Source organism: Pteropus vampyrus, unplaced genomic scaffold, assembly GCF_000151845.1.
Source record: "Pteropus vampyrus isolate Shadow unplaced genomic scaffold, Pvam_2.0 Scaffold522, whole genome shotgun sequence".
Taxonomy (NCBI): Eukaryota; Metazoa; Chordata; class Mammalia; order Chiroptera; family Pteropodidae; genus Pteropus; species Pteropus vampyrus.
In genome coordinates this window covers 285,495-311,339 of record NW_011889303.1, presented here as the reverse complement: position 1 = coordinate 311,339, position 25,845 = coordinate 285,495, and the positions used below count along the sequence as shown (strand labels likewise).

At 40.0% G+C, this 25,845-nt stretch overlaps 1 protein-coding gene across 1 annotated transcript in view; it reads right to left on the bottom strand.

Moving 5' to 3' along the window:
* Positions 1–25,845, bottom strand: part of SYT9 (synaptotagmin 9) — a 165,738-nt gene that overhangs the window by 109,232 nt on the left and 30,661 nt on the right. Inside the window, exon 2 of the mRNA XM_011383492.2 lies at positions 4,337–4,685. Within this exon, the coding sequence (XP_011381794.1) occupies positions 4,337–4,685 (349 nt within the window). The remainder of the gene's footprint in view (positions 1–4,336; positions 4,686–25,845) is intronic.

Below are 25,845 nucleotides of genomic sequence, written 5' to 3'. Positions count from 1 at the left end.
TCAGTTTGTTAAAATCTGAAGAAGTAACTAAAGGAGTAATTTAAAAAACTGTTATGTTTAAATGTTTACATCTAACCAATGTTCTCAATACAGAAAAGTCTAGCTTAAGAGAAATGTGCTACTTATGGAGTAATTACAACATTTAATCCTAGTGTACCACTTATTGAAGTTGTAGCAAGTAATGGGACCCAAATTTAAAGTGCAATGCTTGTCTTCTTTCAGTTTTGTTAGTGTATTTCTGTGACTCTATGAATTGCTTAGTTCAGAGATAAGGTCAAAATTCTAAGTGTAAGGCTCTTAATGAATGTGAGACCTGGGACGAATGGCCTTCCCCACCAGCCTCATACCATTATAGGCTCTACTCAGTTTATATTTTTCTCCCTTTGCCATTCTTGTCAGAACACGAGAAAAGTGGCCTGATATTGACAAATGTGTTATCAGTCGTTCATGAAAAATGTCTGCTATGTGCCAGAGGCTGCATGCACTAAGGGTTAAATGTACAGGGAGAAACAAAGAGGATATGGTCTTTGAGCTCACAGAACTCATAGTCTAGACAGGGTACGGGCAATAAACAAACAATCATTTAGTTAGAAATAGAGTTCAATCCCGTGAAGAAGTGGAAGCAAGGCAATGAGGGAGAGAATGAAGAGTGGGAGGGAGTAGAGGAAAGAACACATACTTCAGATAGGAAGGTCAGGGAGCCTTTCTAGGAGGTGACATTTTAGGTGGGAATGAAAGCTGCAAAGGAGCCAGGCATGGCAAAGAAAAAGGAAAAGCATTCCAGGTGAGGGAACAGCATGTGTGAAGACCTCAAGGCAGGAAACGGCCACGAATACTGACGGAACTAAGAGAAAGGCTAGTGTAGCTAGAGTGTGATTAGCTTTTTCCCCGTAAAGCTTCCTACCGAGGCCATGTTAACAGTGTCCTCCGGTGAGGCTGACTGGTAACAGAAGCAGACTGTGGCAGTATCACACAGAGCCTCAAGAGACCTGATAAGGAGTTTGTGGTGTGTTAACTGAAATTTTTATGAAGTTTCAGTTAGTGGTACACTTGGATTAAATGACATAATTACTCTAGAGTAGCACAATTCTACTAAGCTAGACTTTTTTTTGTGTTGAGAGCATTGGCTAGATGTAAACATTTAAAACAAGTTTTTGAATTTTTTAGTTCTCTTTTTTCAGATTTTAATAAACTGACAGTTTCAAAAAATGGAAGTTACCTAGACCTCTCTCAACTTCCATGAAACCCTGAAACTAGAGGTAAATGTGTATTTTCTCTACTTGGATTTAATTATCAGGAACTATTACATCCACGGTGCTCATGTATTTATTCTAGATACATACAAGTTACACAGAAAATTTGAGAGGGCTTAAAAAAACAGATTGGACTTCCATCTTGGCACATAAATCAAGAGATTTATTAGATAGTCCTTCAAGGTTCCTTCTATTTTCAAGATGCAGGGATTTTCATATATTTGGAACAAAGACCTTTAAAATGTTCTGCTATTAAAAAATTCTGGAAAGAAAACCCCCACATTCTCAGAATATTAAGCCATTATACAAAAGAAATTTCATTCGAATTAAAAAGAATTAACCAGAATTTTGGAGGGTTCTAATAGTAACTGCACTAACTAGAAAGAGAATGCTAACATGGTTGATCTTGAAAGAACAACACAAAGTCATCCTGACCAGAAACATTCTTAGAAGATGAAACGAAGCTCATCTTTAGAACATTCCAGAAGGCACTGGTGGGAGCCACACATGTCCAAGCTGAAGAGGCCAGGAGAGGGTGAAATTTCCAACGTAAAAGCGGTGACAGGAGTATGCCAATCGCAGTGGCAGTGGGGATGTCCTTAACTGAAAGCCTAAGTCTAGCTCTAGGCTGAGGAGGTGTCCTGCAGATTTGGAGAAGAAGTGAAAACAGCCACAGGAGAAACAGCAGTAAGAAAGTAAGTGACAGCAGTGAGAAAATAAAGAACAAAATGAGAAAGAAGGGAGAAGAAAGAATAATTAGCAAAGCATACTGCTTAGGGCCATCTCAGCAAAAAGTACCTTCTCCCTTTCCAAATATGGCATCAGAAATATTACTTAGAAAAGAATGTTAAAAATGTTTTGGAGCATGAAGGAAATTTCACTCATTTGTCCCGTTTTGTCAGTAAAATGGTGTGTGTGTGTGTGTGTGTGTGTGTGTGTGTGTGTGCGCGCGCGCGCGTGCGCACGCGTGCTTATAACACAATCCCTGAAGAATTAGAAGACCATACACCATTCTTATTATGGTAAGACCATGGAGTCAAAGACATGTATTTCCAGACATAACCCATAAAACTAGGTCAGCACTAATCTAGATAAGAATGTTTTAAATACCTAATGATGCAAATTATCAGTATTAGGCCAAATGCAGATGGAAAGAGTTTAGTTTTTTCATGGTAGTTCAGATGGTACTAAATTTGTTTTAGCCATCATAAAAGAATTTAATTGCATAACCCGAAAACTAAAATAAATCTAAACACAAATACATTTTACAGGGATAATTCCCTCCATCTTCTCTTTTTACTTTTTTCCTTCCTAATTTTCACAAATCAGTAGTAAAGATATCTTTCTTATTTTGAAATAAAATATACTTCTTGATATGCAGAGTACTTACACATTTTGCCAGAAGAAATATTGTGATAATTATAATGCTATGATTGCTATCAATTCATTAGAATTGTGGCAGAATCCTCAGATCTATAATCTAATAAAAGCGCAGGTATTATCACCCTGTACTGATGCAACCCAGATCAGAAAAATTAACATGCAGAGTAAAACCAAATAGGAGACAATCTCAATGGAGACTCCATCTCAAAGGCTCCAATTACTGAAGTCCGAGAAGATTTTATTATGAGTCTGCACCGCTGCACCAACTCCACAGCAGCATCAAAGAGAGCTCCAGTTAAATTTAAGTGTTAAATCTGAAGAGAAACCTAGCGATAAAATCTGAGGATTTCTTCTAAATCAAATGGCAAACAACCATCCATTTCCTCACAGAGGAATATTTTAGGTTTAGCACTTTGATTCAGAATTGGAAATGATGCTAAAATAGGTTTCTGAAAAAATTAAATTATAAACTGTCATATTCCATCCTACTTAATGTGAATGAGCGGAGCCTCTAGGATAAACGCGATTAACATAAAAAAGGGTAAAATCTTATTTCTGTTTCCAGAGAACAAATAAAAAAAGATTTAAAAAAATGCCCCCAAATTGTTCACATATTTTTCAAATAACAGCACAAACTATTCCTCTGGCTGTCGCTCAAGCAAATATTTTCATTTATAGAAATATTCCTGAGTCTCTTTTCCTAAAGTTTTATATTCAATGATTCAGAATTGGCTGTTTAACCTCAAAGTCACCTTTATGCAACATCTGAGTCTTGCAAGAGGCCAGTCTCAATGATAATCATGCTGATAAAAGCAATACTGAAAGTAAAATGGCAGCTCAGGTTTTGGAATAGTTACTAGGTGCAGGCTTGTGCAAAGCCCATGATGTCCATGTTACCATTTCACTAAACGGTAGCACCGATGTAAAACCACCTCTACATCGGTGCTATCACTATTCCTCTCTTATAGAAAAAGAAGAGAAACATACAGAGGTTAAGTAACGTGTCCAGTATCACGTATGTAAGTAAAGCCAGTTCATCAGACCCCAGAGCCCCTGCTTTTATCACTGTTCTACATTATTTCTCCACTGCTGAAGAGCAGAAAGCATCCAGCCACAGAAAGAAAGTGACCCTAGACCTGGGCACTCTGTTGGCCCTGTAAAGGGTAGAGACAAACAAAGACCTCCAGCCACTCTGTGGGGTGTAAAGAGAGGCTCTGTGTGACAGCCAGGCTAGGTCAGAGGCACAGGGGATAAAATCCACAGCACTAGGAGTGGTTAAAAATTCAGGCTCTGGCGTTGGTTGAACCAGAGATCAAACCCTGATCTGAGTGCTTACCAATATAAGATTTTGTTATTTAATCTCCTTGAGTTAAGTTTCTTCTGTGAAATGAAATGACAATAGGATCCATCTCACACAAAGTTGTGAGCTAAAATAAAATAATGCATATAGAATTCTTAGAACTTGACATGGTAAATTTTAGCAGTGGTGACTACTATTATGAACCAAGCAGAAACTAAGCAGAGCTCAGGAACTTCTCTGGAATAGAGGAAGCACCAAGTTTTCCCATATTCATGCCTCTGATACTAGATGGATGTGTGAAAGGTGACAGGTTCCCTGGATACTCAGTGCCATTGCTGCTGAGAGAGGGGGACAGGGTGGTCCTTGCCTTGCATTCAGAAAGGAAGGAGGCATTACTGACCGAGTTGACGAGGTTGGCTCTGTGACTTGGCGTTGCACGCGGACGCCATGCGCACAGTTCTCCTGGCCCCCCAGCTGGGTAGAGAGGGGAATGTCAGGGGAGGTATGGCTGATCTTCATGGAGGAGTCAGGGCAGGGGCTGGGAGGGTCTAGGAAGCCCTCACTGTTCTCTTGCTCATTGGTCTCTGTGTCCGTGTTAAGAGGCTCCTGGTTGTTGTCTTTGCTACCAGAGAACAGGCCTCTTTCTCGCCACGGAACCCAGCAGAGTTTCCAAGACACGAAGAGAGACACGCCAAAGAGAGCGAGGCCACAGGCGGTGACCACAAGGGTCAGCAGGCTCACTGAGATATCTGCAAAGAAGCAAAGATCAAAGGTCAGTATGACTGCCCCCTCAACTCCGTGCCCACCCATTGCACAGCACAGACAGAATGACCCTCTCATCCATTTATCCCTCAGGAGCCGGCTGCAGAAGGCCAGGCTGGGGATGTCACTGGGTCACCTGATTCTGAGGCACCAACAGTGAAGACCTGGACATAAATATAGAGGAGGTAACATGCAGGCTGTGTTTAGAAACAATAAACAGCCTGCTATAGCAAGAGACAGGGTATATCCACCGAGACTAAGAAGGCCCTGCGAGTCACTGAGACCTCATCCCATAGCAACACAAATCATTAATATAGTATGAGCAGGGCAGTTTTGACTGTCCTTAAAAAGTCCTCTGTCATCTGAGAGAGCTGTAGAACCATTTAAGTAACAACTTTAAAACAAGAGAAACAAGAATGTGTTTTTTGTTTTGTTTTGTTTTTGGTATTAACTTTGAAGAGTCTAAGCAAAATGAAGCTAAAATTCTCTGAAGCCTCAAGAATAATCACAGCCCAGTGGTCAGGGTGTCTAGGACCCAGGGACAACTGTCCTACTTTGGGTTTCCCAAGTAGCATAACTGAGACAAGTGTTCAAGGGCAAGTGGTTTATCGAGGAGGTAAAGAAAACACAGGTTTGGGAGTAGGGAAACAATCCAGGGAAGGAAGCCAGTAAAAGGGGCTTCCTCAGGCCAGTTACCACAGTGATGGACTTGAGGGTAAGCCTGCTGGGGAGGCTCTACTTACCTAGAGTCTCCCCACCCCCGGGCCCAGGGCCATGGGCTATTTATAATATCAGCTGCCTTCAGTCATTGATTTGAGGGCAGCTCTCAAGGGGCATTTCCAACCTGCAGCACAGGTAGCAAAGTAAGTTTCAGTGGCCAGAAAGATTCCACATTCAAATGAATGCAAGGGCTGGCCTTTATTGGTAAAGGAAAGGAGATGGGGCAGGGCAACGACAGCATCTGCTACCAGGAAAGCGGCTCCATGGCCTCAGCTGGGATCCATGGCAGTGCAGTGTCCAGTGGCTGTGCTCCTAATGCCTCAGAACAAAGCCTGCAGTCTTTCATCCCACCCTATAGTAGAGCCTGGGAGGCTGAGGTATCAACTTGAACTCAATCCTGGCACCGTGGTGACTGTAAACCCTTTGCTTTAAAGAACACTCCTAATGCTCTTACTACGGTCCACTATATTCAGGAGCTCCAAGGACTCTCCCCAGGTTACGCCTTTGATGCCCATCATTAATATTTACACTGCTTCAGCCAGTTTTCTGACTACTCATACATGCCAGGTACTATGCTAGGTTTTGCGGATACAATGGAGAACATTACAGACACATTTCATACCTTCAGACACTTATATTCTAGCAACAGAAAATTATTAGAAATTAGTTATTTAATAGTCACAATTTAAACTATCCACAGCACGCCAACAATCTGTGAGGCATGACAAGTTGTATTTCTCCTGAGGCATGCATGTGAACCCTTCCTGCAAATCATTTATCTACTGAGTCAAGCTGACCATCTATTATCCATGTGTTTTTCAACATGACTCTGAAGGTACCTGGTCCCTCTTATGAAATGATAAAACAGTTTTTTCATGAAGAGTTGCTCTTGACAGAAAGCCAGCTGTCGGGGTTGGTGATGGATCTAATGTATCTCTAATCAATCTTTGCCCTCGTGGTGAAACATTATTATATCTCTGTTCTAAAAACACTGGGATTCCAGTTTCAACATGGGAAACTGAGTCCAAATCTTTGCCACTTTTCACTCCTCAAGTCCCACTAAAATGGGATAAGCAGACTACATAACAATGAAAAATAAGGATGGGTACTATCAATCCATTGGTGAACCAGTAACATTGAGAAATTTCTGGAATTGTTTTAAAGGAAAAGCTAATCAGTGCTGGACCCTTAACATAGGCAAATGAAGGGATACCAAGGGGAAAAAAAATCTGGGTGCAGAGCAACAAGGGTGGGGAGGGGGAAAGGAGGTAGTCAGTGAGGGCAAAGTAAAAAGCACTAGAAATCACCCCTCATAGAGCCCCAACATGAGGCGGGGGAGCACGGTTTGCTGCAGGCTCCACCTGGTTCTGACAGCTCACACAGTAGAGTGGAAAGTTTGTTGGTGTGACTTCTATGATAGGTGGTAGTGCCAGGGGCACAGGGAAAGAGACCTGGTCGCAGTCAATCAGGCTGCCACAGCAAACACAAACATCAACCCCCACGCAGTCCTCCAATGAAATCTAAAAACAAAACAGTTTCTGCACCACAATGAAATCCCTTAATATGTTCTGTAATCCAAATGGGGCAAAACTCCTGCCCTACATCTTATTCATCACTCTAGCACTATTCTGAAACAGACATCACTAGGAGGCCACCAGCACTGGCTAAAGGAGGGGTAAGCCAGAAGGCAGTAGGGTTTAGAAGTGTGATGTGATAACTATTTTATTATTTACCCAATATTCACTCTCCCCCACCACAGGGCCCCGCCCTCCAAGGGAGAAGCAGAAACCCCTATTCCTTGATGTTGGTCTTGGCCATGTGACTTACTCTAGACAATGAAATGTGAATAGATATGACCCATACCACCTCAGACCACAGGACTCTCGGGCTCCTGTCCTCCACTGTGAGAAGAAAAGGTCTCATCATATAAGGGCTGACCTTCCAACCTGGGTGCCATCCTGGGATGACTGTGGTACAAAGTCCAGAATAAGAAGTGAACTTAAACCTGACCCACAGACTGGGGCAGAGCTGCAGCTGATCCACAGATCCATGAGCAACACCTGAATACTCAATGTTTTAAGTCACTAAGGTTTTGAAGATGTTTGCTGCCATGGCAAAAAGTTGACTAATACGCACAACTTATTATTTATTGTCCAAGGCTGGAACACTTCTAAAAGGGAAAAGAGGTGATATTAATAATCACAGGGAACAAGAGACCTCATCCAGGATTTCGAGGGTAAATCAAGACATATGGCCACTCTGGACTTAAGAATCATACCTAAGCAATCTCAGTTTACTTGGCATAGACAACGTGCTAAATAAGCTTAAGCCTGGGCCCACTTTGCTAGAAACCACAGGGCCCGGACCCAGCTCAGGAACAACTCCAGCCTGTTTGTTGGCTGCCAGCTCATGTACCCAAAAAACAGCTTGCTCACAAGTCTAATCATGGGGCATCCATGAGAGCAGGGATCTCATCTATCTCAGCATTGAATCCCAAGCCTCTAAGAGTACTTGGCACATAGTAGGTATTGAGTAAATGTTTGATGAAGGCCACCTGAGGAGCACTGTAGCCACCCGCTGTTTATCATGAATTATAGTATGGCCTGTAAACTCCAGGAGGTGCTAGTCACGTGCATAGTCATTATAGATTTTTTTTGTACATTGGAGTTTTTACAGAAAACTGACAAGAATGGCTTTTCTTATTCATACAAAAGAGTCATGTGGGTTAACAGTGGGCCAAGGAACACCTGCCAAGAGACCAATGGTGACCTGCACAGCCACACCAATCACTATGCGTAATCAACTGGACTTGTGTTTGCAAACAGCTCAGGGTGCTCTCTACACACTACATTCGTGCTTCTCTCTCATTTTTCAGAAAGAAGTCCTGAGCGAACTGCTGTGGAGCCACTAAGGCCATACAAACTACCTACCTGATACTCATGACCTCAGAAAAGGGAGAGGGAGATTCCCCTTAGAATCACAAAATAGCTTTATTTAGAAGAGAAGTTATTTCTTCAGTTAGTTGGTCATTTATTTTATTACTGATCTTTAACTACATATATTCACTATATATACTCTTTGGCCTTCACGGTATATTCCATGATAAAAATTGCAAAAAAAAATAGTGACATCAAAAATTATTACTCTAAAGACAATTTTTCCAAAAAAATAGGAAAGTGTAATTGGTCCTTTTTGTACAAGGCTCAAGAGAATAACCAGATAGAGATTCGGGGATAAAGGAAACAAAAGGTAACCCAGGTATGATCCAGAGCAGGGATGTGTTGCTGTTTGTGGGCAACTGCGTGAAAGTGTACACAGAGCTGCCAGGAAGTGCCTCCTCCGAGGGGAGAAGTGAAGTGGAATGCCCTGCAATCAACTGGATCGCCAGAACCCTCATCTACCGCTCCTAGCCCTAGCCACAGGACATGACGTATTGTGGCAACATCCCTGGACACCAGATACAACACACAGTGACACCTCCAGATTCAGCAGACATCCCACCTGGATGCCTACAATTCTAAGGGATCCCTACAAGCCTAAAGACTTATTACAAAATGGTGAATATTATTGTCCAATGAGTGAAAAGCTTGAGCACCCACACATTGCATATAGCCAGAGGAACAGTAGCTGCCCTTCTAAATTGTGAAGGGCCAGAGAGAACATGTAAATGGACAACCAAAGAGAAGTCAGGGGACAAATGGGAAAAATTATCAACTTAAAAGAGGCTAATCAAGCTGAGCCATCAGAATAAATTGCTCTTGACATAAAACAAATTAGTGCAAGAGGCAAATTAATTCGTGTACGGAGTGAGATGTTTAAAATAGTGGCTAAGAGCGAGAAGTATGGCTGTAGCAGTAACCACAAGCAAATATCCTTGAGATTCCACCTGATCCAAGGAAAGGAGATTGTAGCCCTAGAATTCCAAAGCCAGCCACATGATCACGAGGGGCAAGGAAAGGCATTTTCAGTAGTCAATGACTCAGAAAACATACTATTCATATACTCTCTCCTGCATAAAACCTAAAGAAATTCTCAAACAAAAATTTATGTCAGAATAGAGAACCAAGGAGAGGAGAGCATACTACATAAGATGTATACTTACATTCTTTGTATCACAGGAATTAGTGATGAGCAAAGAAAACAGTAGAAAGGGTACTGAATCTAAATAATGCTGGTTAAGAGATTATGAAGTTTAATGTAACTGTTATGAAAAAAACACTCAAGAGTAAAGGAATGATTACTATGCACACGATTAAATTTTAACAATTTCAATAAAACATGGAAGAAGGAAGGACGTAAAAACAAATTAAATGTCTTATATTGTTAGCAGGAGGAGATTACAGATACTTCGACCTGATATTAGTAAGGAAATATAGATGTAAATATGTGTATCAAATATTTAAGGGGAAATGTGATTTATAACGGTACATCTGCATATATATTCATATCCTCTCCTTCCCGAGGATCCCCTTCCTCTTAAGTGATACAAAATAAATAAAAAGTATAAACCCACAATCACAAAGAGAATAGCATGGGAAGTCAGCAAACAGGGTTTTAATTTCTTTTTTTCTGGAAGACAGTATGTGGATAGAGGTGTGGTGGAGGATATACACACACAGAAAATGCAGAGGAGAATACATCTCAGGGGCAGGCAACCTGACCTACTGAACTCAGGCAGGCTCAAGATAGTCATTTCCAGCATGACTGTGGCAAAGACTGAGATGTTGGGCTAGAAATATAGGCATGGATTGAAACTCTTCACTAAAATATTGTCCGATCTGTCTAAGGAGAAAACAAGGCAACTAGTGTGAGGATTAGTGCCTTGGAGCAGAATTCTCTATATTCTTGCAACATATGAAACCACTTATAATTCCCTCAAAGTAAATCTTGTGTGTTAAAATCTCAGATACACAGCCTCATAGTCAGCTTTTCTCTTGCTTCGTTATGAAATATGGCTAAGATGCAAAGAATCACCAGTCATGTAAGGAAATCTTATAGCAACCAAGATCAACATATAGAAGAAGAAGAAAAAAAAAGTTCCCAGAGAAAACAGGATAAATCAGAGAGTAAACAAAAACTTAAAAAACCTTTCATTCACAGGAAGATTCCAGAAGGTATTCATCCATAAAATAAGAGTAGACTATTAATAAATGGAATGGAGAATAAGACAATGTTCTTAGAAGTAAAATAACATGATTGCTAAAACAAATAAAAGTTAAAATTAAAAATTCAATAGAGGGTAAAGGACTATCGCCTGAATGTGGACCAAAGACTCAGGAAATTTAAGCAAAAGACATGCAATATAGAGTATGCATCCAGGATACTAGTATCTAATATCTAAATTTTCCAGAGTATTAGGAAAGAGAAAATTAAGGTAAAAATCTTCAAAGAAAAGATATGTTTTTAAATTATCTAGAATTGATGAAGAAGTTGATAGGGTTCCACTGAGCACCTATCATAAAATAACCCTACCTTAGATATACAATTGTGAAATTTCAAAGCTTAAAAATTAGAGAAAAATCACAAAAACTTAAGAGACAAAAATCATATGGACACAAAAAAATTAGAACCATACTGACTCTGGACTTCTCATAAAAAACACTAGATAATGAAATAACGCCTGCAAACTTATGAGGAAAAATTATATTTAATTTCCATACTTACATCCTAACTCAAACATACTATCAATGAAATGTCAAAGCTGAAAATGCTATTTGCAGACCTATAGAAAGTCAGAAAGATTACTTCCCGTCCAATTATAATAGGAAGTTACTTGAAGATGAATGTATGACATTAAAATGAGAAAGATGAAAACACAGTGCACAGGAAAAATTACACAAAGATCAGTGAGGTCCTAGTGTAAGAGCTGAACCCCAGGCCTAGAGAGGAGCCAGTCCAGCCTGGGGCAGGAAGGCTGGGCTCTAGGAAGGGTTTCTCCTCAGATAAAGAAGATCTTTAAAAAAAAACATGATGTGATAGAGAGTTTAGTTCTTAAAAACATCATTAATTACCATCAAATGGCATTCACAAAAAAGAAAGAGAGAGAGAAATTAGAAATTCTAGGAGGAAATTTTTTGGAGAAAAGGAAAAATAATCATAGTATGCTTCTTGGTTTTATATTAAATAAAATTTTAAATTCATTATCACATAAACGTCATTTATTGATTCCCAATTTTTAGAATCAAGAAACAGACAAAGAATGGAAGATCAGTATGGTTGTAGAACTGAATGTTTTCAACGCTGACAATTTAAAATTAATAGAAAAAATGTCAGCAATTAAGAAGTAGAAAGAAGAAATATAAAAGCTGAAGGTTGATTTCTAAAATGAGAGAACAATAAATACTGTCTATTGTTGATAGACAAAATGTATATATTGATGTTTTCATGAAAAAAAGTATTTATTTTTACACTGAAAATCATGCAGATACAGTAAGCCATTTTCATTAGGATGAAATTAGAAGGGACTTTCATTTCTTTATTGTTTTTATAAAGAACAAGTATTATTGAGAAAAAATGAAAAACATTTTTTTAGCTACTGTAGTCTGCGAAGTATATGTGGCTTAGTATAGGTGGTGTAGTACATTCTGGTGAACTTGGATCTATAATCCCAAATTATTTCTGAAAACAGTCCTTATTTAATCCTTCTCTTTGGTTTATAAGGAACAAATCATAATAACCTTAGTCTACCAGCATGGTTTTCCTTCCAAGATGAACCTATAAAAGACAGCCATTCTTATCTGTTCATCTCTATTTGACTTTTAGAATCATGAACAAAATATCATGAGACTGACTGACATAGGCTATCAACTTTTTACTCTGTACATACTGATGTTAAAATATACAACTCATTTACTATCACGTTCATTTCATACAAGGATATTTTAATACCAAAAACAAATAGAGTTCCCTTAAAATGCTCTATTGGGCTTTATGAATAAAACCATTACACTGTATTTCATCAATTGGCTTCAGACTTATAAGAACCTTGCAATGGATAAACAAAGCACCAGCAATTGGGAGCTACTGTCCTAGTCCCTCCCATGTCAGTCCTGCCCCATCTACTTCTTACAGCAACAAATATAGCTCAACGTAAAACAGGGAGATGACATTTTTCATACCTACTCCAGTCTTCTTATCTTCTTCTCTCCTCTTTCAACTGCCCTCCCAAACTCTTGATGACCCATAGAACTGGAATTTTCAAGATGATTATATTGGAACCTAAAGATTTTGTGTACGTCTTGTCCTCTCCTGGCTATAGGAAGCTGATGGTGAGGACACACATGAGGCAGCACGGATGCTGAGCCAGTGCAGATGCTCAGGATGAATGAAATGAACTGTTTCCAGGACCAGGCGGGCAAAGGAAACTTGGACTCACAATTGAGGAGGGAAGCAAAAAAGATTAGAGCTGGAAAAGTAGTGCTGAGCACTGAGACTGAGGTGGAGTGGAACATAAAAAGGAAGAGGAAACTCATGGTCAGAAGCTGGATGATAGGAACTGGTTTAAAAGACTAGTTCAAAATGAAGTAAGGCAAGTGGCTCAAGATCACTGACATGGTCGTTTACAGGACTTACCTTTTTGCAAAAGGATTTGAGGCAGCTTTAAAAATGTATACCACACAGGAGGATAAACAAACTTTGTGAGGAAATCAGGGCCAACGGAAAACAGAAGTAAGATGAAGATGAAACTGGGGGTAAGGTAAATAGCCAACATGCACACACGAGGTTTGGTAAAGTTGCCAGAGGTGGTAACAGGATTGGCTCTCAACATCCCATTTATCATAGAAAAGAAACATGACCAATTACATGATTCAGCATCTAAAACACTACTCAATTAAGAAACATTTATTGAATAAGAAAATCTAAATGAGAAATGTATATTAGAGATTACTAGTTATTTTTAGATATGTTAATTGTATTGTGGTTATTTGTATAAATATGTCTAGAATTTGCTTCCAATTATAGATGAAACAAGGCTGACCATGGGTTAATAATTGCTAAAACTGAGTAATGATTACGTGTAATTTATTTAATTATTTTCTCTACTTTTCAATATGTTTGACAATTTCCTAATGAAAAATAAAAAAACATGTTTTGGTCAGGGAAAAATGCTGATCCTTGACTTCAGTCTTGGACAGTCTTATTTAATAGGTCTTGGGTGAGGAGCCTTAATCTCCATTTTTTAAAAAAAAAATTTATTTTATTAGTTTCAAGTATATAGTACATTGGTTAGACATTTATATAGTTTGTAAAACAATCTCTCTAATTGCTCTTTCTTTCCTCTGGCTCTCCACCTAGTCATTATATTAATGCTAACTGCGTTTCCTATTCTGTGCTCCCCATCCCTGTGACCATCTATCAACTACTAATTTGTACTTCTTTAACCCTTCACCCCTCTCCTCTGGCTGTCACTAGACTCAATCTCCATTTTGAACAAGCATCTCAGATCTCATATTCTGATGCAGATGGTCCATAAATATCACTGAGCAAACCTGATCAAGTAAATATATTTATATCGTGGTTTGGAACACAAGATGCTTTCCTAATCCTAAACAATTGTGTCTTGGAGGCCTAATAAAGATAACACCGAGAAATTTAGTTAAGACCATCAGGCCATGGAGAACTTGAGGATATCACGTGGTGCCTTGTAGGGAAAGTGGTAATGTAATTAGGTAGAGGAAACAGGCAAGACAAGGCATCTCTGATGATGAGATGTTAGCTGTTTCAGGGAATTGAATAAACGTGGAAACTATGTATTAGAAGAAATCTTAGGGGAACATCTAGAACAGTCCACATCAGAATTCCCTCATCAACAAACCCTCTCCGTAACCACGAGGACTTCATCTGAATACTTTATTTTCTCTATATTTTTTTATCTCTTCATATTTTATTAATCTTTTTCCTTGAGTTTTATTCTCATGCTATACTCTACGTCCCCATGACTAGTTTGTAACTACCAATTTATACCTCTTAATCCCCTCCCCCTTCGCTCATCCCTCACTCCCCAATCTGACAACCATCAACATGCTCTCTGTATCTATGGGCTTTTTCTGTCGTTTGTTTATCCTGTTCTACATGACATTTGCCTTTCTCTAATTTACTGCATTCAGTATAATACCCTCTAGGTCCATCCATGTTGTTGCAGATGGCAAGACTTCATTCTTTTTTATGGCTGAGTGATATTCCATCATACATGTATACCACCTCTTCTTTATCCATTCATCCTTTGACAGACAAACAGGATGCCTCCATATACTGGCTACTATAAATAATGCCGCAATGAACATATCGATTCACATGTCCCTTCAAAATAGTGTTTGGATTTATTCAGATAAATACCCAGAAGTGGGATTACTGGGTACTTCTTTGTCTCTTGTTGTAGCCTTTGTTTTAAAGTTATTTTGTTTTGTATAAGTATTGCTATCATGGCTTTTGTTTGTTTCCATTTTCGAGAAACATTTTTTTCATCCCTTTACTTTCAGTCTGTCTGTGTCTTTCAATCTCAAGTGAGTATCTTATAGGAAGCATATGTAAGGTCTTGTTTTCTTATTCATTCAGGCACTCTATCTTTTGATTGAAGCATTTAATCCATTTACATTTAAAATAATTGTTGCTAGATATGTACTTATTGCCATTTTATTATTCATATTTTTAATCTCGTTTCTATTTCTTCTTCTTCTTCCTTCTTCCTTCATCTTCTTCTTAAATAAATCCTTCTAACATTTCCTATAATACTGGCTTGTTGATGATGAACTCCTTTAGCTTTCTATTGTCTAGAAAGTTCTTTATCTGTCCTTTGATTCTAAATGATAGCTTTGCCGGGTAATCTCGGTTGTAGGTCTTGCTTTTCATCATTTTGAATATTTCATGCCAATCTGGCCTGCAAGTTTCTGTTGAGAAATCAGCTGACAGTCTTATGGAAGCTCTTTTGTAGGTCACTGTTTTTCTCTTGCTGCTTTTTTTTATTTTTATTTTTTCAATTCCTTGCTCTCTCTCTCTCTTCTCCTTCTGGTATTTCTATGATGTGAATGTTGGTACTCTTGATGTTGTCCCGGATGTCCTGTAAACCAGTCTCATTTTTTTGGATTCTTTTTTCTTATTGCTGTCCTGATTTGGTGTTTTCTGCTACCTTATCTATTAAATTGCTGATCTGATCCTCCACTTCATCTAATCTACTGTTAATTCCTCTAAGGTATTCTTCATTTCAGTCATTATAGTCTTCATTTCCGACTGGTTCTTTTTTGTTTTCTATCTCCACTTTTATGTTTTCTATCTCTTTGTTAAAAGTTCTGAGTTCATCTACCCCTTCCCTAAGTTCATTGAGCACCCTTGTAACAAGCGTTTTTTGAACTCTGCATCTAGTAGATTGCTTATCTCGATTTTGTTTATTCTTTTTCTGGAGCTCTGTTGTGTTCTTTCATTTAAGACATGTTTGTCTACCCATTTTGGCTCTTTACTTGTGTTTGTTTCCATGTATTAGGACTGCTGTATCTGCTGGTTTTAGTAGTGTGGCCTTATGTAGTAGGTGTGCTGTAGTAGGATCCCAGTGGCACAGTCTTCTCTGGTCACCTGAGCCTGGTACTCCAGGTATGTCCCTTGTATGGGTTTTGTGTGCCCTCCTGTTGTAGTTGAGCCTTGGTTGCTGTTGGCATGTCAATGGGAGGGACTGACTCTTGGGCTGATTGGCTGTGGTGACCAATCATGTGGTGGCCATGACCAGTGTCAGAGTTGTATTTCAGGGGCTGACCTTACAGAGCCAGATTCACTTTAGCAGCGCTCTGGGGCCTTCCCTGTCTTCTCTTTGGGTGTATCATTCTCAAATGTGACCCCAGGGGTGCTAAGGCTCAGATCGAAGCTGGCTACCAGTGTGTAGGCTGGAGCCTCATGGAAGGGGCGCTGTCACAGGCCGAGTTTAGCTGCAGGCTGTGCCCTGCCCAGGGATACCTGGCATGAGCCACCAACAATCCGCAGATGGCCACCACCCACACTGGACTTGGAAGTGTCTCAAAAGGCCAAACCACAAACCAAGGCTGGGTTTGGGGCTGCTCAGCAAGAGGTATAGAGCACACTGAAGCCAGATGCTGCTTGTTTAGGTTTTGTGAACCTTTGAGAGATTTTAGGAAAGTCCTCAGCATGAGCTATGACGGGCCATTGCACAGAAAAGCCACTGGAAATGGTGTGGGTGGGTCCACACGTTGGGAGAGGCAGGGTCTGAGGGAATCACCTGGGCAGGGCAATCGTTAGCTATGTTGATGGAGTCTCAGATATGCTGGCTGTCTGGGTCTACATGCTGGGAGGTGGGGAGGGTTCAACAAAGGAACAATGCCCCCTGTCAGCACTTCTGTCTAGAAAAAAGCTGCCATTCCAGCCATTGCCCTGAAGCCAAATAATTCAGTTCCTCCCCCAAATTCCCAGCATCTTTCGAGCTGCTGGTCCAGCGCTGGAGCTCAGAGTGAGTGAGTCCAATGGTGAATAAATCTGCATGGGCCCTTTAAGACGGAAGTCTGCAACACCCTCAGCCTTTAGTTTCATTCAGCCACAGTCTCCATTGGTTTTCACAGCCAGAAATTGTGGGGATTGTTCTTCCTGGCACTGGAGCCCCGTATGGGGCCAAGACTCCTCACTCTTCCAGAGGGAACCTCCACAGCCGAGATATCCCTTCTGATTCTCAACTGCCACACGAGTGTGAGACCAGTCTGTTTCGCATCTCCACCCCTCCTACCAGCCTGGAGCGGGGGTCTTTTCTGTGTGTCCCCAGTTGGAGGACTCCAGGAGATTCTCAAAGATGGCTATTCTGTAGTTTAGTTGCAACTTAGATGTGGTTATGAGAGGAGGCAAACACAGCATTTACTTACTCTGCCATTCTATTTTCTATATTTTAAAATGTAAACAATGAACATGTATTGCTTTTCAACTTAAAAATAATAAAATTGTTGCATTAAAAAATCAAAGCTTCTGGAGTTAGCCAGTGAAAGGGAACTTAGCTCTGTACACACCTCAATAGCCCAGAGGCATCTTCTGAATGGTGACCCTGAGGTACACTGGATAAGAAGCATGTAATAGATTCTAGGCTAAAATTAGATGTTTTGGTATTTAAAAGACTGAACTTAAATTGTCTGGGAAATGCAATCTTGCAGAGACCTTGCTCTTTAATTATACTGTAGGCACCATAGCCCAGCAGTTAGGAACACAGCTTCTAGAATCTCACAGTCAAGGTCTGCAGCCTCACATCTGTTGTGCAACCTAAGATAAATATCCCTGTATTTTGGTTTCTCATAGTAACAATGGATAATAATAGTATTTACCTCTTGGGTTTATAGTGAGTGCTTTGAAAGTTGAAAGTTACTGGCACTCAATAAATATGTTTTGTTTTGTTTTGTTTTCCATTAGGTGTCTTAGGATTCAGCTACTCCATATCCAGACTAAATCTTACTGCCACAAAGTGGTCACCTTGGTTAATAAATTGTGAGGCCTCCTGAAACTTTATGAAGTGGGCTGGCAATGAGCAAACACCAGGCGCCTAATAGGTATTTACTGAGCTGAGTTACTGAGGACAAGAGAACAAACTCCTATTGAGCACCTGATACTTGCTAAGGACCAAACCAGGGGTACAAAATAAATAAAACGAGGCCATGCCCTCAAGCAACCACTAATCAACAGAATTTCTGTAACATTACTCACAATTCAAAATGCTTCTGGAGCCTACAAGTGGGGGATACATAATCTGGGGTTTGGAGAAGGCTTCCTACAAAAGAGTGATCTAAATCTTATAACCACTTCTCTCATACAAAGACCAAACCCAGGTCATTTGGCCATGTGGTCAAAAGACTTCACCAGGAGAAAGGCCAGGGCATAACGTGCAACTTGCTTGACTGTACGTGGAGGCCCCAGGAAAGAGCCTGAATGTTCTAAGGGCTCTAGGACCAGCTTTGCCACCATTTATGTTTTGTGACATTGGGTAAGTAACTGCCCCCCTATGGTCTTCCTCATTTTTCCTAAGGTCCTGGACATGGCTCTCACATTCTGTGGTTCTTATGAAACTGCCAAATATTCTTGAGATCACAGCAATATCTTTATCTAGGACTAAAGCCATTATAATAATTCCTATTAATGATCATAAGTCAATGGGTGCTATCCAACTGGAAGCTACATTTTAGAACTATTCCTGCTTTCACTCTTATAGCAGACAGGAGGCTCTCCCAGTACTGGCTCATGGTGAAAATTGTACAGATTAAGGAGAATTAATTGGGCCTGTAGGGGCCATACCATCATTAAGGTATTGAGCCAGTACACAGAACATTCTACTGCCTTCACTCTAAGAAGCCCATAGACTAGGAAAAGGAATTAGAACACAGAAATCGGCAAATGGTATCAACAGCATTGCCCTGTGATTGACATAAAGGGAGGAACATATTTATTAGGACTGTGTCTCTGGCCCTCAGATCCTTTCCTCAGAAGGCTACCCAGATGATTCTGCCTGTGTGAACTAAGTAGCTGCCCTAAAATTAGCCATGAGAGAACACTTTCTATTGCACTTTCTATTTGCAAAGTGCAGCCTCATCAGTGTGACCAGCTCCTCTTCACACTGGCATCACCCCCTCTGCCTTGAACAGATGGGGCAGGGGCTGCCAAAGCTACACAGTCGCTGGAGTTACAAACACTAAGAGCTCGGTTTTAGCTCTTGTGTCCATAATCCTTGATTTCCCAATCCTGGTGCATCTAAACCCTTACTGTCAGCATAACAGGAAGGCTCAGGAATTACCAAGTTTGCTATTGGGTTTCCACTCTCTTTGTGCTCAGTCTCCACAGAAATTATTTAATTGGAAAAATCCACTTAAAGATATTTTACCACCCACTGTAGCTTCTCTGGAAGTGCCTGTGAAGTCTACATTTTGCTTACCATGGGGTTCTGGCCTGTGCAAAGTAAACAGAAACATTCAGATATGTTAGGATTCTTGCAAAATAATAGAAAATCTGATGCACAGGGTTTTAGACATCGGGGACTTTCTGCCTGAAAAGAACACCATGAAACAAAACTCAAGAACAGGTTGGGGCTGGGCAAAGCCCAAAGAGGTCAGCAACACCCCTTGGTGTGTCTGCAGGAAATAGGAGCTCTGGCACACCCCACAGTGCTGTATACAGCTGGAGCAGGAGAGCAGTTGGTAACTGGTGACCTGATGTCCAGCTCTGTTATCTCTTAGGCCACCCACAACCTCTCTTGGACCACTTCTCAACCTCTAAAAAGGGGGAGGAAATTCCTCTTTGCTTGGCTTTTCTGAAAATTAGGTATATTTATTTATGTGTAAAAGCCTGCCACAGTGTTTTCATTGCGTTCCTTGAAATTCTTTTGAAGCCTGGCACTGTTGCATTGGCCCAATAATTCATACCTCCCACAGGACCCCTTTCCGAACCTTGTCAGTCCAAGCCATTTCCTAAGCCCTATCTGGTCTTGCTTTGATCCAATTAGTGTTTAAATCTCTCATCTATTCTGTGGAACAAGATCAAAAGGTTGCTGACAACCACCTTTGTGAACTAGCATTTAGAAAAATCTCATAAAGCAATATATAATGTTAGGATGGGACTGCTTCTTTCCATTCCTGGCTCCCAAGAGGAGTGACTCTCTTCCCGAAATGATTCTGTTAACTTTTTCTATCTCTTACTTCTCTGTTCAGAGTGGAAGTGGACTGCTTAATTAGAAAGCTCAGTCCTATCTCTCCTTTCTACTTGACATCTGTCCACTCACATAGGGCTGGTACAATGTTGGAAGTCTGCTACTGCTCTAGAAGTAGGCGGACTTTCTCTCTTGGTTCAGGCATAGCTAGACACCTGCAGGCAGGGCTTTCACCCTTAAACATATGGCTGGCTAAAAGCAGTCCTGTGCAAGTGATTTCAGCTAGCTGTGCCTGTATGGGCAGAAGACTCACAGGCTTATATTAGCACGAAGGGTGTTACACAGGGGGATATTTTTTTCATAGTATAGCAGTTGGGCAAGAAACAGGATATATGAAGAAATGACCGAGAGAGTTTGGGGATAGACTTGCTTTTAAACATATGCGAAACACTCCCTATGGTCTCTCAAGAATTCTTGAGATCCTGGTGACCCTGGTGAGCTGCTGGGGGAAACAGGCCAATGAAGTTTGCATATCTTCAAGCCACTGAGGTCCTTGGTATTTCAGTTATTAGAACTCTATGATTCTAAACAATATTTTCTCTTTTAAATTAGAAAAATTTAAATTCCATATTCAAATAACTCAGCATTTATATGTGAAACCCTTTGTAAAAGAGTCAGAAACCTTCTTCCAGCAACTGATTAACCTTAAAACTATGTCTTAACATTTGGATACCACATGCATACTAGCAGTCTTCCTCTAGGGAGCTATATGTTGTGCATCTGCCATTCGGCACTACAAATCCACTCTCCTTCCTACTATGAGCCTTTAAGGCTGACCCATTTGGACTACATCAAGGGGCTCTCTTGCCTTTGATTTCTGTTGACTTCAGCTAATAGGAGGTCTTAGTGGGATATTAGAGGTTAGGAAAACAGTGGGGTTATGGTATTTATTCTTGCCAGGTCACCATGTTGCATGTGTCCCTCTACTGAAAGCCACAGCTCCTTTTCCAGGTCCTTTCAGGCCTATGGGTGGCAACTGCTCCCTACTCTTACTAGTCCTGGAGTACTGTACTGTCTCTTGTTGGTTTCTCTGAATCCTGAATCCTGACCATGCCTTTATGAAAAGTCCCTTTATTAAGTTCTCCTCAAATTACCCTGTTTGACCATGTTGCCTGTTTCCACTGAGACCCAGATAGATTTGTTATACAATGAGTTGTCTTCTATTCTGGGCCCTACCTCTAGTCACCTGCCTGACGTCAGGGAACTGAAACTCATATTTGGGCCTGAGTTTCCTAATATTTAAAATGAAATGGGAATAGGTGAAGGGCCCTTCTAGATCACATACTTGAATTGAGAGAAATTTTGTATCTAAAATATCTTCTACAACTTAGCATGAAGTCATGATGTCTGGTACAGAGGAGGCACTAGATGTTTGAAGAATGATAAAATTCTAAGTTACGTATCATTTCCACTTTTATATTCACTAAAAAATGTGCTTCAGGAAAAGGAAGTGCCAAAGAAGCTGTGTGTTTAAGTATATACAGAGTGAGCATTACGATTACCTTTTCCTCATAGTTAAAAATGATACAATATTTCATGCTTCTCTGGACATTTAAGACTCCATAAAGGCAGTGTAGTGGAAGGAGCATGGGCTCTGGAGACAGGCACTATTTATTAAATTAACTCCACAACACAATGAATTGTGCTGCCTTTATGAAGATATTATGTAACTGGGGCTAAAGTGACCTATTCAGTGTGCCAGAGAAACTAAATTTTCAGGAGACACCCTTATAGCCAGATGATGTCTCCAGATAGTTTTATGGCTAACACTTACCCTAGAAGTACCTCTCCTGAAAAACAGTTCCAAGACACAAGGCTGCTTAAAGTCAGCACAGAGAATGGACTCCTGGCTCAAACTCTTCCCTATTTTCTTTCTCTTCTGTCTGGTTCAAACTCTGGTCCATGACTAACAAGACAGACTCTCTTCCAACATGTAACCTCTTACTAGCTTGGACTTCTATACCTGAAACCCTAATGTACCCCCAAACTATGAATCTTCCTGTGCTAAAAGCTCAATCACGCTTAGATTATTGGCAATTGATTAAAAACATGGGTTCTTGTATCTCTGTATTTAACTGTCAATTTTTACAAATTATATGCTTTTAAGTCAATTTCCTTTCAATAAATATTTAATGCCACTGAAATGAGGATGATTTCTTTTAATTCGCTAATTTTCATCAACAGTCATGCATAGAAATTGGCATTTACTCATCATCGGAATGATTAATACTGGTATATGACCAAGAAATGTAGTCGCTGTTCTAAAAAGTATTGACTATAAAAAATACTTCAGATTTCAATACGAATTACTCTTAACTATTATTGGAAGTTATAAGGAATACTAATTCTTCTCAAAAGTATTCTCCTTAGGCCGGCTCTCAAGTCACAGCAACCCTGCCTTACAGGCAGTGGACAGACCTATGGCCATGAGCAGGCACCAATGTTTTGTTCCTAAGGCATTTCTGCAATCCTCACTTCTCTTAAACTGAATAAGTTTTTTTCTTCTTGCTTTTTAAAAATTGTGGTAAAAATCTACATAACAAATGTTACCATTTTAACCACTTTAAGTATACAGTTCAGTGGCGTTATGTATATTTGTATTGTGCAACCATCCTCACTATCCATCTCCAGAAATTTTTCATCATCCCATATTGTAATTCAATACCCACTAAACAATAACCCCTCACTCCTTTCTCCCTTCCCCACCACCCCAGTTCCTGGTAACCACTGCTCTACTTTTTGTCTCTATGATAAACCAAGTAGTTTGCTTCATTTTAATGAAAGTTGATCACTAGATAGGCTCTTCACCTCTCAAAAGTACATAGTGAAGAACTGGAGATGGGATCACAGCCAAAGAGTACAGGCAGGCTGCTTACATGAATGCTGAGTAAAGAGGAGAGTCTGGGGCACACCCCTCATGATGCTTTGGAGACTGAGGTAGGAAAAAGGGCTACAATAAGAATTTTGCTAACATTCTCCAGAGTATACACAGAGCTTCTTTCACTTTTCTGGGCACTCATCAGTATCCTTTATCACTGGGGGTCCAAGCAACATTTCCATGAGACATTCTCTTCCTAAGCTGGGTTTGAGATAGGAAGTGTTTTCCTAAAGACCGAGAATGTGAGTGCTGGAGACAGGGATAATGAAGACTCCAAACAGCAACGGTAGGGAGGAGAGTGTACTCACACTTAAAGGTCTAGAAGACATGGAAATGGATCACTAGTGATAAGTCAGGGAGGGACGACCACCAGAACAGAGATTAGCAGGCAGCCAAGGCAAAGAGAACAGCAGCATCGGAGGAGAGAAAGAGCAAGAACAGCAAGTATGGATTAAAGGGATGACAAAAGCAGTAGGCCCAACTGAAAGATGGAAAAGCTCATGTAAGTGGCTCATTTTAGGTGCTATATTATTATCCACCATACTCTCTCATGAAGGACTCATAGGAAAACACATGAAGTGAAATGACAGGGGACCTTCTTATCCCTTGGCAGATAAAGGCTAATGATCTAACAGGCCTGGGGATAAGATGTTAAAGTAGCCTCGCCTAGGCCTATGAGTGGGTGATATATAGGGAGCTATTTGGGTTACACAATAATAAGTGAAAAAGAAATAAGAGGTATTGAGACAATTGAAAAGGATGAGCCACTATTACCATGAAAACACAAGAGAATTACTAAGCAAGGGGAAGACTGATAAAGAATTAGATTTTTAACAAATACATATAACTCCACAGCTTTACTAATACACAATAATAGGCATTATGTAGTCCCTCTCAAACTGTTCTGTCAAAGTACTCCTAATGGAGTACCACCCTCCCCAGAGTCTGGGGTTATCCTAAGGTTTTCCAGTGCTCTAACAGTCACATACTTATCCCCACTGCTGTGACTCTGGGAAACTGTGTCAGAAGACCCTTGGATGATCCTGCAAAATTAAGTCAAGGGAACATCTTTGTCATGATGCTTCTTTCTACTGTGACTATATGGACTGCTATATGTCACTTTGAAAATATGGGACATCAAAGCTTAAACAATTCCACTTCCATAAGATAACTTATAAAATATATAAAAAGGAAATAGGACAAAAGCATAAGGTGTTTGATTGTCTTCATAACGTGCATACTGTCTTGGGAATTTCTGGATGATTTGCTGGTTTATAATTTGTTAGAAACTAGAAGGGAGCCCCTATCTCTTTGTCTCAAAATGAGAGGAAAAAAAGTTGCATTTAGATGTCATCACTATTTATCAAGTTAGGTATAAAATGGGGATGCAGATTATCTCAAGGGGAAGGAGAAATGACCAGGTTATGAGTTAGGAGCCTGATCTCCTTTTAACATAGAGAATTACTCAATTTCTGGTCAGATCTTTGAAGAATTAAGGATAGAGACCACAACCACCAGAGAACTGAAAAGTCAATATGGGTAATTATATCCAATTATTACTTAATGTTATCTTGAAAAAAGTAAGGAGACTTTGCTGAAAACCCCTTCTGACTAGTGTTGGTCACTGAGTTCTGAACCTTACACTCATGAACTTATAAAAAGAACCATTAACTTAATATGGGCATTGAAAGGAGAGAAAAGCCCATCTGATCTTCAGCCTCAAAATTCTCCTAAAATAGGTTCTAGGGATAGCTTGTGCTAACACTGGAAGTTTATGTTTCCCTCGAAATTCATGTATGTTATATCCTAAGACCCAATGTGATGGTATTAGGAGGTAGGGCCTTTGGAGGTGATTAGGTCATAAGAGTAGAGCCCTCGTGAATGAAATAAGTTCCCTTATAAAAGAGGCCCAAGAGAGCTCTCTCATCCTTTCCATCACGTGAGAACACAGAGAGAAGTCATCTTCTATGAGAGAAAGGGGCATCACCATACACCATATCTGACTGTACCTTGATCTGGAAGTTCCCAGCCTCCAGAACTGTGAGAAATGAATTTCTGTTGTTTAAAAGCCACCCAGTCTATGGTTTGGTATAGCGGCCAAACACACCAAGACAGTTTGGTCCCTTAGGGTGGTGGAAATATAATCCAATTGCCTGAGTAAACTCAAAATGAGTTGTCTTCTTTGTTTCTCAATGCTCAGACTCCACAGTTAGATGAGAGGAAAAGTATGGAAAATGATGGTGAAAGGGTCATGTAAAAGGGAAAAAAAAGTATGAGAAATGAGAGGAAGGAACAAAAGATTCACCCATACTCAAGTATTCTGAGGTGAAGTTTTGCCTTCTCATATACAGCAAAGAGACAAAAAGCAGTAGAAAAGCTAGGAAACAGAGGATTAATATAGGAGCATCCTCCTCCAAGAAATTCTCATAAAAATAACATTTCCCAGAGTGAAAGTCAAGGCTTTTGATTAAATGTCCTGGGAAATGCTGAGCAGGATGAATGAAAAAGGGCATACGCCCAGACATGTTGCTATGAAATTTCAAAACCTCTGGACCAGCAAGAACACCATAAAAGATCTAGATGCAAGCTGCCTTCAGACTTCTTTTAAGCAATTCCATAATGCAAGAGGATCATGGAACAATACCTTCAAAACTCCAAGAGAAAATTATTTTCATTATAGAATGCATGCTCTGCCAAACTATCCATCGAAATGAGGGCAAAATAAAAGCATTCTAAAAAAATGCAGGGACTCAATATTTATATCCTATGTCTATCGCCTGAAAAATTTTCTTGAGGATGTACTCCAGCTAAATGGGGGGAAAAAGAATTCAAGAAAGAGAAAACTAATATATTTATTAGGAAAACTAATAAACAGTGTACT